Source organism: Abrus precatorius, unplaced genomic scaffold, assembly GCF_003935025.1.
Source record: "Abrus precatorius isolate BTA unplaced genomic scaffold, Abrus_2018 Scaffold6, whole genome shotgun sequence".
Classification (NCBI taxonomy): Eukaryota; Viridiplantae; Streptophyta; class Magnoliopsida; order Fabales; family Fabaceae; genus Abrus; species Abrus precatorius.
Window position 1 is genome coordinate 17,609,731 of NW_020874406.1, and position 13,926 is coordinate 17,623,656.

The following is a 13,926-nucleotide window of genomic DNA, read 5'->3' on the forward strand; positions in this document are numbered from 1 at the left end:
AAATAATATCTATATATTGCACAAAAAAAAACCGACATGAATTCCTATATATATATAATATGTATTACATGTTATAATTTTTCAAAAAACTAAAATACAGAATTATTCACATTAGTTATTATATGTAATTCTCCATAAATAATATAATAATTATTTATATTTTAGTTTAAACTACCTGAGTTTAAATGTAAAAAAATAACATTTTTATCAAAAAATATATTAATTATAATTTTATAAATTTAATATAATAAATATATATATTTTAATAAAAAAAATTCACTTTTAAATGTAATTGTTCCTTTGTTGGGTGGAGGATAGAATAAAAAAAATAACTTTATAATATATTTTTAAATGAATCTTATTAATTGGTGTTTTAAAAATTTTATTAAAAAATAGTTAACATTACTTTAAAAATATATGAAAAGTTATACTAAATATACTATTTTTAAGATGTAAAATATAATTTGTTTTTCTTATTGCAATGATTCATTTGCCCGTGGCTTGAATGAGCATTAAGAAAATTATATCAACCATTAATTGGTGGATTGCTTGATAAAAGTGAGTTTGTCAACCCCAAGAAAATGCTTTGAGAAAAGGAGAGATCAGAGTTCGTAAGCATTTTGCACGCGCTTCAGTGGAAATACCTTCATCTGTAAGATTTACTCAAAACAGTTCACTTTTTCAGTCAGCCAATTGCCCTAAGCAATGCACTTTGGAACATATATATTAGATGTTGCTCAGTCTTTCTTTGAAGATGCTATAATTTGTATAATATATATTATCACATCACTTATTTTATTATTTTCTTTTGCCTTTTTACAATTTTATAAATAAATATACATACACATTTGTTATACAAATTTTATATCGCAAAGTTGGTCAACTAGAAATTAACTAATTCTCAAACTTTATTCACTTTACTCGTTTTGGCGGGACCGTCGTTAATTTACATATGGCGCCACAATCGGCCGTGACATGTGGGCGTTAGGTAAAGTGCTAAGTGTAAGCAACGTTTAGTTTAGCTTTGGATGCTGTCATAACCGCCAAAATCAGCATGCTATTGTCTGTCATAGAAAAGGATAACAAGAATGGAGAAGAAAGACTAGACAAGTGTTGTTCTCCCCTACAATATAATTGGAGTCCACCACAGACCAAAAGCAAGGATCAATCATTTTCGATCCCAAATGCTCAAAAAACGAATTGAGAACACAGGACACTTGTAATGAATTACTAATTCCCTCCCACTTTAAACAATCATTGGTTCGTTCCATGCTTTACTAGAGTTTCTTTGTTTGGCTCCAATTATTCGTACAAATAGACAAGTAGAAAGCTTACAATGATACAATGACAACAAGATTACTCCAATCTGTGTGTGTGCCACCATATGCGTATGTAATAATGATGTATGGTGACACGTTCCTTTACAAATCATATTAGGAAGCCTCTTATGCAATTCGCTTTGACCATCGATAGAAATAAATACAACTAGGAAATTATTTAATTCATATTCTCATTCAGTTTTGGGCTGCTTAGGAGCCCAGTGGTTTCCTTCCCAAGTCCAAAGACAAAATGGAAGCTTGTTGGGCTTTCATGGGGCCTTCAAAGAAGGCACAATGTATCAATCTATCTGTCTCGGTTTCGGTCGCGGTGGTGTGGTACCATGCTGGGCGCCACAAGACGCGTGGTTGCGTTCATTCCTCTGCTGGTACGATCAGTGCGGCAAGTTCACGGAGATGGCGGTGGCAAAGAGCTTTTACATTTTTATAAAAGCAGAGGCCAACACATTCTCACCAACCCTCGAATTCTCGACACCATTGTTCGGAAATCCGCAATAAATCCCACGGACACGGTCCTCGAGATTGGACCCGGCACCGGCAACCTCACCCTCAAGGTTCTAGAGGCCGCTAACAAGGTTGTTGCCATCGAAATCGACCACCGCATGGTCCAGGTTCTCAAGAAGCGCGTCCTGGAACGCGGCCTCCAAGGTAAGCTAACGGTAAGTGTTTGCTTTGACGAACTCACCTCACACCTCACACCTCACCTGTTTGATGAAATGCCAAACCTCCCCCAATAAAAGAACACGTGACCCAGGTTTTGGTTTGTGCAGGTTATAGAAAGAGATGCATTGAGAAGCAAGTTTCCGCAGTTTGATCTGGTAGTGGCAAACATTCCCTATGGGATATCATCCCCTCTCGTGTTTAAATTGATGTATGGCGCGACGCCGTTTAGGTCTGCCACTCTTCTTCTCCAGAAAGAGTTCGCTCGAAGGTTACTGGCTAGTCCCGGTGACTCCGAGTTTAATCGTTTGGCCGTTAACGTTAAGCTTCTTGCTGACGTGGAGTTTGTGATGGATGTGAGCAAGAGGGACTTTCTCCCTTCACCAAAGGTTGATTCTTCTGTGGTTATAATTCGCCCCAAGTCTCAGGTTCCCAATGTGGATCTCCGTCAGTGGAGGGCTTTCACCAGTACTTGTTTTGGTAACAAGAACAAGACACTTGGTGCCGCGTTTAAGCAAAAAAGGAAGGTTTTTGAGCTGTTCAAAATCTCCAATGACAATGATGTATGTTCTGATTGTGGCAGTGAAACTGATGGTCACGATGAAGGAGGCTTGACCTTGTTCAAGGAAAAGATAATGGGAGTACTTAGAACAGAAGGGTTTGAACATAAAAGGCCTTCAAAGCTTTCTGTTGAGGAGTTTCTGCATTTGCTTTCTTTGTTCAATCAGGCTGGCATATATTTTGATGATCCCCGTGGACCGCTCAGGAATCAAGATAGGCTCGAGGCTGATGATGACTAGTGCACCCCGTGGCCTAGTGAAAGTGAGATACTTGTCGTGTATATCATCATCTCTGGTTTGTTCTTTTCACTTCCTTCTTTTGCAGCTGCGTAATGCCAAGAATGCAAGCCTCTTTGATTTGATGATATTTTGAGAATAAAAAAGTAATATACACATACACAAGGAGAATATGTGAGGGCACGTGAAGTGAGCAGAGATAACTCTAACCATTAAATATTCTGTGGTTAGTCAAAATTAGTTTCGCATAAAATTTGTTTTGACTGTCCATGTATGAATGATCAAAATAAACTCTTCGGCAAAAGTCAGAAGCTGTGTACCGAAATCATGGTACCATTTTGATAGTTTAGAAAGTTATTTGTTGTTTCGAAGTTGCAGTATGCTCGAAGCAAATAGAAGATTCATTAGGTTTGGCATTGGATTCAATTGAAGACTTTATAGCAAGGTGTGCCTAACTTATGGCTTCCTAGTTCCTACTGTTAAAAAAAAGGACTCTCGTACCTCTATGATTTAAATTGTAGATGATCAGATGTGCATGTTACTCTACTGGTTTAAGTATTTTGATGGAAAATCAATCTTGATTACCCTGTATGCATGTTACTTTGCTGATTGCTGCATTTTTTATGAACATATTGGGGTTAAGATGGTTAGGATCTTTATTAGTTATTAGTCTTGAATCAAGAATTAATTTTAATAAAAAAAAAATATTTAGCTATACCTTAAATGATATCTAATCCCAATAAGGTCATATGCATATAATCATCTTAAAAAATAATTTTAATAAGTAGCTAAGTCTGCCCAATGGTGTACCGGTACTAGGTATTAACAAGATGAAGAACCCATGCTTCAGTCTTCTTGATAATGAAGGAAACTTAGGACTAGTATCTTTCATTTTCATTGTGGAGAACCTTAACGACGCCGTTTCCAAGCTTCTTCTCGAAGGCTCAACTAAAGTCCGATGGAAATGCCCTGTAGCTTCCCCTTTGTAATAAATTGCATAGCTTAACGGATGTTAGCAAAATCCATTACGGCTTAAGATTTTAACATTGTTTTCTTAATATGGTATTATAGTCTGTATGATCAGTTGGTCAGAAATTTTTCTTTTTACAGCTTTAGTGTTTAAATAGAAATTAAGTCTCAATAGCAAAGAATAAAAAATAAAAAATAGAAATTGAATCTCAGCCCAGTGTAACCTTGTCTATTATTCACACTTATCCAAAATATTATTTTGGATGACAGTGTGTTAGATGTGTTTTTATTCAATAAGTTGCTTGTGGACAACTTGCATACCACAAAACAACCTTACGAATTTGATATACTCCATTGTAGGCCGCAGATTGAGACCCACATGGCCATAGGCTTGGGTTAAATCCTTCCAAATAAACCGAACGAAGGTAGTGTCCAAAGTGGATTTGTGCATTCTGCATAACGTATACAAGTATAGATCTATTTATGGTATAAGATTAAGTGAGGCCAAAGATAAATTTTTATAAGAGAAGAAAAATAATATAAAAAATGAATAATTATTTTTATAAATTAAAAAAATTGTCTACTTAAGTTTTAGAGAAATTATCTCTAAAAAATTATAAAAATATAAAATAATTTTAACTTATAGAAAATATTTAATTCATTTACTATTTAATTTTTAATCTTATAAGTATTTATTGAAAAATTTATCCAAACTGAGCGTAATTAAATTTGACTTCTTCTTAAGGTCTGTTTAACGGACACTTATTAAATAGCATTGAATACACTTTATTATATAATTTTAATAACTTAAAAAGTAATGTTGAATGGCTTTTATATATTAAATATTTTTTGCGTTTTGACGATGGTAAACATATTGGGAAAATTGATACCTATCGAATGATCAACTTGAATTTATAAATAAAAATGTTTGTGCAATAAATTGTTATAGACTATTAACTTGTAATTTTATATTGAAGTGGCCAAGAGTAAGATTTACACAGTAAGTAGAAATATCCTAACATGAAATTAATTTGCAATAATCTAGTTGTCACACAAACTTAATTGCCAACACGAATTACCCTATAAAGTAATAGAGCGAATTTCTTATGATGAGATAGAAATCACATATGCGAATATATTTTGTGATAATGTTTAATATTTATATAATTATTATTTTGAAATAAAAAAATAAATCTTTAAATTTATCAGAAAAATATATACTGACCGAATTTAATATGGATTTTTTTCACGTGGCTAGGTGTTGTATACATACATTCTAACAATGACAAATATTATAAAAAATTACACATGCAAAGATTAACCTGCATTCATAATTAAAATTACCTATATAATAACCTTCTAAATCAATTAACGTGCTGATCTATATCAACTCTGGATGTAAAAGTTACAGATGAAAAAAATACTAGAGGTCATAATGTTGAACAAAATACATAAAATTTAAAAATGTTTTCCAGCTATTTAGGAACCCTAGCCTTTTGTTTGAGAATATGATTCTATTTCTATTTTTTTCATTTTAAAAAATTATACAAGGAACAACATGAATATCTGTTTACATGTTTCTAAAATGAGTGAGATAAAATGAAAATTTTCACTGAATTTCTGCAATAATCGTTCCTTATATAATATAGCAAAACATCAATGTTGGCTACCTAAAGAGTTTTTTGCTTGTGGTTGCTCTTTGGTTTGCATTTTATGTTAGTTCTCTTACTTCAATCTTATAAATAGTTTTGAAACCGACGGGTGTTGAATGCGGAATGATGCTGCTGGTACTAGAATTGTACTACAATTCCACTAATTGAGATAGTAACAGCGGATAGTGGAGCACGAGCTGGTGGTGTCATGGCATGGGACCAAGTGTACCACAAAACCCACATGCAGAACAAACCCACCACAAACGTTGCATTGGCATCAAACAGAAAATAAATTAAATGTATACACAAAATGTGAGAGTTTCTTTCAATCATCGCCACTTGCATTGAGTTTTCGAAGATGAATAGAGGGCCCAAAAGTACCTTTCTTCTCTGGAAATCGACGTGACACAAGAGCTAACAGTTATAGAGCTACTAGCACAATAATACAATAAAGTCCACCTTATATTGCTCACTTAATATTTAGTTATTTACCCTCTTAGGTTGAAATAAGTAAACACTCACACATACATATACAGCTCTCAAACTTCTTGATGGTCTAATCTAATCAAGCGTTAATGGGTTGCACACTAATTGGAAGCTTCCTCTTCATCTTGACTGTTGGAAAGTATATTATCTCATCCCTCTCAGCGACCCATCTGCATGGCGATTAATTATAATCAATTACGTACTAAAATCATCGAACATCTTCAAAAATAATTAATCAAGCAATTATACATTCAATATATTTACACAAGTAATAACCAATGCTCTGAAGATCCTAATTAAAGAATCAAAAGTAAAAATTTATGGGACATTATGATCACACACTTTTTCGCATATTTATTTATTAATTCCTTAGCAAGTGTTATTTATATTACCGGTAAGTTGTAACAAGATGGTGAAGGAAAATAGAGAGCTCTAGCCTGGAAAGTTCTAACCCAGGACATAGTCTATTTCCCCCGCCAAATGGGGTAAAGCAATTGTTACTAGCCACAGCTCCAATTTTCTGCAAGCATAGAACATTAGAGTGGTTGTTGAGATAATGAAATGAAATCCTTAATAAACATATTGAAACATAACTTAGAAGCTTACCTCCCATCTCCATGGATCGAACTTAAAAGGGTTTTCATAATTCTTGCCATCCAAGTGAACAGAGGTAAGAGATGCCATAACACACCAGTCCTTAGGAATTAGATACCCTGCATATGCAGAATAGTGAAACTGCTTTAGTATTTTCTCTTTATGCATGTTATTGAAGGCTAATACATGTGTCTGTTGTTAAGAACTCACCCTTAATTTCTACGTCTTTGACCGCTTTCCTCCAAATGCCATTGACAATATTGGCCATTCTAAGAGTTTCACTGATGACCTTTTAGAAAGGAAGTGAAAGACACAGCAATGAACAAAAATGCAATGTACTTTTCGATAAAGGAAAGATTAGAATGCATCGATTTGGCATATGGTAGCTAAGAGACTCACATTTTGAGTGAATGGCAATGACATGTAATCATTCCATGCATAATCATCTGAGCAATTAGTCTTCTGCCTCTTCAGTTCCACGTTCTCCTCCTGATAAGAAAATAAAATACAATCAGATTAATCAAATATAAAATGTTATTTAAACGCCAATTTGATTTGTATATAACATAAAGTATGATATTAAATTTTAATAATTTAAATAATATTCTCATTGCTTCCCAAAATGTCATAAAGTATTGTTAATGTTACGTCATGTAAAATATGGAAATACTGTTGTTGTACTAATGCTGCTAAAATACCGTACATGAAAGCACTGGCTTCCACTGTCGGTTCGTTCATAGCATCCTCGCAAAAGAGACGGATCTTGTGTTCTATGTCGTTTATTAATCGATATATATATATATATATATATATATATATATATATATATATATATATCTTATAATGTTCATGTAATGGCTCAATGAAACATGTCGGCACGACGGAAAATGAGTGAACTGATAATTCTTCCGTTTTTTTATTTGTCCTATGAGGATACAATATATGGATATAAAAACAGTATTTTCCAATTTTTATTAAAATATTTATAAATTTTAAGCGTATTTTTAGTTTACTTATTTATTATTTTGACCTTTTATATAGTATTGTTTTTTTTTCTTTCTAAATAAGAGTCTGATTAAAATAATAGCAATTAATGTAGTCTTAAAATTTTAAAGTATTAAATAAATAGATTTTTTTAAAAAGCGACAGATAAAGAGATAAAAATAATATATTCACTTGAGAGAAAAATATTGTTTTTATTTATTTAATTTTAAGATAATACTAGTGGAGCTATTTTTACAGCCGTTGAGTTCAATCACATAAACACATCCTACGGCTAGGAAATGCTCACTCGTGTGCGCTTTATAGTGCTTCTTTAGAAAGCGACTTCTTAGAATAAGTCAAACACTTCTACGGCATATCCTGGGCCCACATCACACAGAACCACGGCTCCGTGGGGCCTAAACCCAATATTTAATCGCAACTACCAACCGTTTCCGTTCCGTTCCGTTCGGCAGCCACCAACAAGTTTAAAACTGTTTTATTTATCTTCATTCTATCATCAAAGCATTAGCTTAACCTTTTACTAAACTGTATTTAGTAATATTTTTTATAAATATTTGTAAAAGAACAATAATATTTGCTTTTCTTAGGTGATTGGATAAAGACTGTTTTATATTACTTCTGCATTTATTTATTATGAAAGTGTGTGCTTAGGTGTCAAGGTGGTTCTAGTCTTCTTCTAGAGTTAAAACTGGAAGTGTGTGCATTTAAATCTATAAATTTAAATATAAACTTTGACATAATTAATTATTTAAATTGTTTTGAAACACGGTCTTAAATTATTGGCATCATGTTTGTGAAGTTGTCATTATCCATATTTGTTTATTTTAAAATAATTTTCATCATTAGTATAAATACATAAAATTTGATCGTACCAGGAGTTTGGATAGAGCGAGAGGGGAGTCACTGAGGAACTTGAGAGCCAATGTCATAGCGGTAGGAAGAGTCTCCTCACCTGGTATCATCATCTCAATGATGTTTTGGCTAATCATTTCTGGAGTCAAGCTTAAGCTAGAGTTTGAGTCACCCTTATCCTTTAATAGTACGTCCACCACATCATTCACTGTATCACTATGATCATTTGCATGATTATCCATCAGTAATTTCTTCTTTTCCTCTACTATCCTCCTCACCATCTTCACCATTCTGTCTTTAGCCTGCACCATTCACACACAACTACGACGCTGTTAATTATTAACGATTTTCTATCTTATGCATTAAATATATATATAGACTAGCATGAATATATGGCAAAAGTTAAAAAGATATAAAAAACATTCATGTCAACCATATAAATTATTTGAAACTTGATTTTTATTAGTAATTAAAATATTTAAGAGAATGTATTTGATATTCTTTAACTTATAATTCACTGAGTGTATAATATATAAATCTTGATTAATTAATTAAAAACTTAATAATAGTAATAATTCATATTTTGTGGGACCTTCAAGGATTTATATAGTCTTGTTCCTGGACATTTGATGGGTAAGCAAATCAACCCTTTGATGAATTTTCCAAATTCTTTCTTAAGAAAGTCCAAATCTTCACCGGGACCAACGCTCATCAGAACTTTAATCAAAACCGGAAATGTAATCTGATATATAAAGAATGAGAGAAAGAAGCTAATTAGGAGATTATATATAAAGAACAAATCAAAAGGGTTAGAAAAAAAGGGCTGCGAGACAAATTAACGAAAACGAGAGAAACCTTTTTGACTTGATCTTGAAAATATATTGGTTGGTGGGTCCAAGAAGCGAAGCATTGTTTGACGGAGTGTTCAATGTCTTTGGTGATGCAAGCTTTGAGTTGTGGGGATCGGAGGAAGCCTGCGATGAGTGTATGAACTTTCTTATGCATTGTGCCGTTCATTTTGAGAATAGATTGTTCTCCCATTAATTCTCTAATTGATTTTGGATAAGCAGGGACGAAAATGTTCCCCAGATTTTGTAGAACAACCTTGTTCACCTCAGGGTCCGTTGACACTATCACATTGCTTCCCAAAATGCTCGTTTTAAACACATTCCCATACCTGTTCAGATTATCAAAATAGAATTAAATTAAAAAAAATATGTAAAGTTTAAGATTAAAATACTAATTTTACTTATATAGTAACAGCAGAAAAGAACATAAAATTGTGTTTCTCTTGCCGGAGAAAAAAATGCTGCTGGAGAAAATCCGAAAATTAATTGTATGGGAACAATTAGTGCATTTTAAAAGAAAAGAATCTATTTTAATTTTTTTTTAAAATAGATAGGAATAAATTTAAATAAACACGTATTAAAAATATGTAAAGTTGCTGCTTATGTTATGCAGGCAGGGATTGCAATCTTCAGTGAAAGTGTGTGTTCTTCCCTTAGCATAGAGTAAAATCCATAGTTTAATATGTTAATTAAGCCCCTAGACTTTTTTAACGGATAAGTCTTTTAGATTAGAATCTCTTTATCAACTTAAGTTATTTGATGAATTGAGCTACATTAAATACAACTCATAAATTTATTAAAGTGCAAAATATATCGAATATTAATAAGTGAATAAAGTTCATAATATAAAGAAGACGTTGTGAACGTCCTGATTTAAAATAATTTAAATGTATAAGATATTTTAATTACACGTCCTGATTGCTCATAAGTTAAATACTCTCATATCACAAGATTAAAAGGGCATGGCTTCTTAACAATTATACCGTTGTTAAGAAATGGCCATCAAACTAATCTTTGGCATCCATGTATACGCACACAAAAAAAACTATGTTTAATTCAAGTGGTTAAGAATAAGACAGATCTCTCTATCGTATTCAATGGCAAAAGCTTACTCACCTACAATTTGAGTGACCTATGCATGCTTTCAAGAGCTTCACTTTATTGTTATGCTTCTAGTTTTTCGGTCATTGTGTATCTTTCTTGGTTTAAGTAATAATTTGCTCTCTTTCTCTAAAACTTCAACTTTCTTCTCCTTGAGAAAGAAAATTCGAGTCCAGCACAATTTTAAAAAGCAGCAAAAGTAAATGCAATTTTTCAACAAAAAAAGCTCGAAAAATAAAATTAACTTCTATAAAAATTAATCAGAGGAACTTCTTTTAAAGGAAAGATAAACTCTAAAATGCTGGATCAAACACCACCTTAATTAAACTAACAAAATGATTTCTATCACAAGTCCTTAATTTTCTTACTTCAACTTATTATTTGTACTAAAATTTTTTCCATTTTTGCTGACCGTGCACATAAGCTACTCGAAAGTATATCGTCAGTTGGTCAATTTGAAGAGGGCACCAACAAAAACATTATAAATAGTGTGTTATATGCACAAAGTATTACTTGATTCAATACACGTTATATAGCATGTGGATCACTAGGACTAAATTGTCTACAACACATGCGAATATCCCAAACGACTGTAGACATCTTAAAATTGGGCCTTCACAAAGGAATAGACAAGAATAACATATGACTGTGGTGGATAATTTTATTAATTTTGTGTTATCACATATGTGTGCATATATAATATTATTCCAAATAAGGATTCACATCTCACTTTTGTAAATTGACAATTGACAGTTTTCAAGAGTAAGGAAATTCGCTTGTGTGCATCAATGATGTAATGCCTCAACCGTCTCTAGGGAGCAAATATGCAAAAAAGAGAGAGAGAAAAAAACTGTTGGAAAGCATGTTAGCTAGGCATGCATGTCATTGGCCTCGTGGAAAATGAAAGGATGAGAATGCAAAAAACAATAAGAAGCATAAATCGAAATAATCCATGTGAGGTGGGGAATAATGGGGATAGAAGCTTACAAAGACTTGCGCTTTTCCAAGAAGCTGACATTACTCGAGGTGTAGCCAGAAGCAATGTAATCAAGGGTCTCTCCAAGTAAAGGCCAACCCGAGTTCCCTTTTGGAACTTTGGTCCTTGCCACAGTATTCTCCTTCTTGCCACACAAAAACAACAAACTAATCAAGAAGATACCCATAAGAATCCACAGACCCACGATCCATTCCATGTTTTGACTTTGAAACCGTGGCTTTATAGTTCAAGCCTTGTTGTGAGTTTTGGAACTGGGTAGATCAAACTACCAAGAGCTTGTTGATCAGTGAAAACTTGTCGGTTTTCAGTTCATGCAGTTGTTTTATTGTACTTGATCACTGTTGTTGTGTTGGTGAAAGAGAAGGAGAGGAAAAGAATAAAGAAAGAGAGAAAGAAATGTTGAATGTTTGATAAGTCAAGTATGAAACTTTTGTCCTTCCCTTTGGGGGAGAGTTATAAATAAGGGAGTGTAAATAGATAGATAGATAGATGTGTATGTTGAGAAGGGAGATTCTGAAGATCTATTGCTCCAAACAATCATTTATTGAGATGGACCTATTGGGTTCACCTAATGCACCACGCTTGTTTATTTTGTCTTCACTCAATTTAGACAGATGTTACCCGCATGTCCAACCCGACCCATGCCATTGCCACCTTACTTGTCCCTCCCATCCTTCTCCTTTTTCTTAGTTATCTTCTTTTCTTTCATGTTAAATGTCAAGTTCTGAACTAATTCCTTTCAATCCTGGGATGTATGAAATCAAGATAACTTCAAATTCATACCTAAATAGATAGACAATTTGATAGAAACCCAAGTATACCCTTAATAGATTTACTTGTTTAAATATACATATAATCTTCTTAAAGATTTCTTGCGTGTGTATTTGTGTAATGTGTATGTATGTAAAAATTTGTTTTCATTAACATTAACCATTTTCATTTAATAATAAGTAAACTATTTTTGGGAAATTTCTTATATAAATATGTAAATAGTTAAATAATTAAGTAATACATGTATATTGACAATTAAATGTATATATTATTAAATATATTAATTAATTGTAATTAACATATATATATATATACACCAATAATTAATTATTTATATTAAATTTGATCAATTGATACTAAATATTAAATTTAGTAAAATAATATCTTTGATAATTATTATAAATATTAAATTTTACAAATCGAATCATTATATTAAACGTTCTCATGATGTAGTTAGATCAATTATATGAAATGCTACACACTTCAAATACTATATACTTTATTGGATTGTTTTATTTTAATGAATAACAAACTATTTAACAGATAAATTTTTTTGTATCGTTAGGTTATATATTTATAAATACTTAATTTATTTATATTTTAATATACATTGTCATTAAAGTAATAATATAATTTGACATTTAAATTAATAAAAATTAATTTTTATAAAAAATTATTAAACATATTATTTTATCATATTTAACATCGAATGTCAATATTTTATCAAGCTTTATAACATGTACATACGTGCGCATATGTCTAATTAAATGTATTTATATTTATTAAAATAATTAGTTAAATGTGTGTGCATAGAAACGAAAAGAAAAAGGGAATTAAAAAGAGAAACTCACAAGATTTGTTGATAAGGAAATTTGAATATTTTTAAAAAATTAATAATTTTGAGAATTTTATTCACCTATTTTGTTTTTAAATAATTGGGATTAAAGTAATATTGGAAGATTAATGCTTGAAAAAAAAAGGAAAATAATATTTACCTTTAATTAGACAACCTCCTCCCATTAATTTTTTTTTTATACATGTACATATACAATTTTTTTTTTTGTTAACATGTTTGTACAGAATATGATATTTAATAACGTTAATTACAATATTCCATTTTTTTTTTACTTTATTGTTTTTCCCTTCTAATCACTCATGTTAACGGGGGTAGTTGTGGATAGTGTTTATCTAATATTTGCATCCATTTAGGATATATTTACATGAATAGTAAGTTTTCATAAATATTTGTGGGTATTTGTCAATTTAAAAAATTATAAAATAGTTAATAGTATAAAACATTATATTGTGTTAACATTATATAGTGTTACTGTTTTTTATTTGTTAAAAATTATTAATAATAAAAGATTATTTCTATTTCATCTAAATTTGATAGAAAAATCATAATATTATATATATATATATATATATATATATATATAATATTCAAAACAAGAGTTTTATAAATAACGGGTATCTATAGGAAAAGTATTAAAATTTCAACTGTCACTAGTCAGATATTTATTTCTCACCTTATCACAAGTGTAATTAATCTTTTTATTTTTTACAGGAAATGGACACAATTCTAACTATTGAAAAATTTTAAAGTATTAATAATTTTAAAATAAAACTTATATTGAAATAATTTTAATGATTGAATGCAAAAATAAACAAAAAATGAAGAAAAAAAAAGTATGCTGACTTTCCAGATTCCAATATTCCATAATAAATGAGTTTCTATGAACATTTTCCCGAGTATTATTAATAAATAATTTTTTATCTATTTATAAACGTGATTATTTCATTAGACATAAGGCCTGGTTGTTTCTTTCAGCATGGGATTTTTCTCCTCTCAGCAAA

General features: G+C 31.2%; 2 protein-coding genes across 2 annotated transcripts; one reads left to right on the forward strand and one right to left on the reverse strand.

The window, feature by feature from the left end:
• Positions 1-1,635: 1,635 nt before the first annotated feature.
• LOC113869618 (ribosomal RNA small subunit methyltransferase, mitochondrial) lies at positions 1,636-3,383 on the forward strand. The gene is made up of 2 exons (XM_027506044.1): positions 1,636-1,996; positions 2,108-3,383. The coding sequence occupies exons 1-2, from the start codon at positions 1,661-1,663 to the stop codon at positions 2,795-2,797; spliced, it is 1,026 nt and encodes a 341-aa protein (XP_027361845.1). The 5' UTR covers positions 1,636-1,660; the 3' UTR covers positions 2,798-3,383.
• Positions 3,384-5,980: 2,597 nt separating this feature from the next.
• LOC113870295 (3-epi-6-deoxocathasterone 23-monooxygenase CYP90C1-like) lies at positions 5,981-11,494 on the reverse strand. The gene is made up of 9 exons (XM_027506886.1): positions 11,289-11,494; positions 9,208-9,529; positions 8,945-9,094; positions 8,373-8,654; positions 6,895-6,984; positions 6,706-6,784; positions 6,508-6,614; positions 6,294-6,421; positions 5,981-6,071 (listed from the first exon to the last, which is right to left on the reverse strand). The coding sequence occupies exons 1-9, from the start codon at positions 11,492-11,494 to the stop codon at positions 5,981-5,983; spliced, it is 1,455 nt and encodes a 484-aa protein (XP_027362687.1).
• Between the last annotated feature and the right edge of the window lie 2,432 nt (positions 11,495-13,926).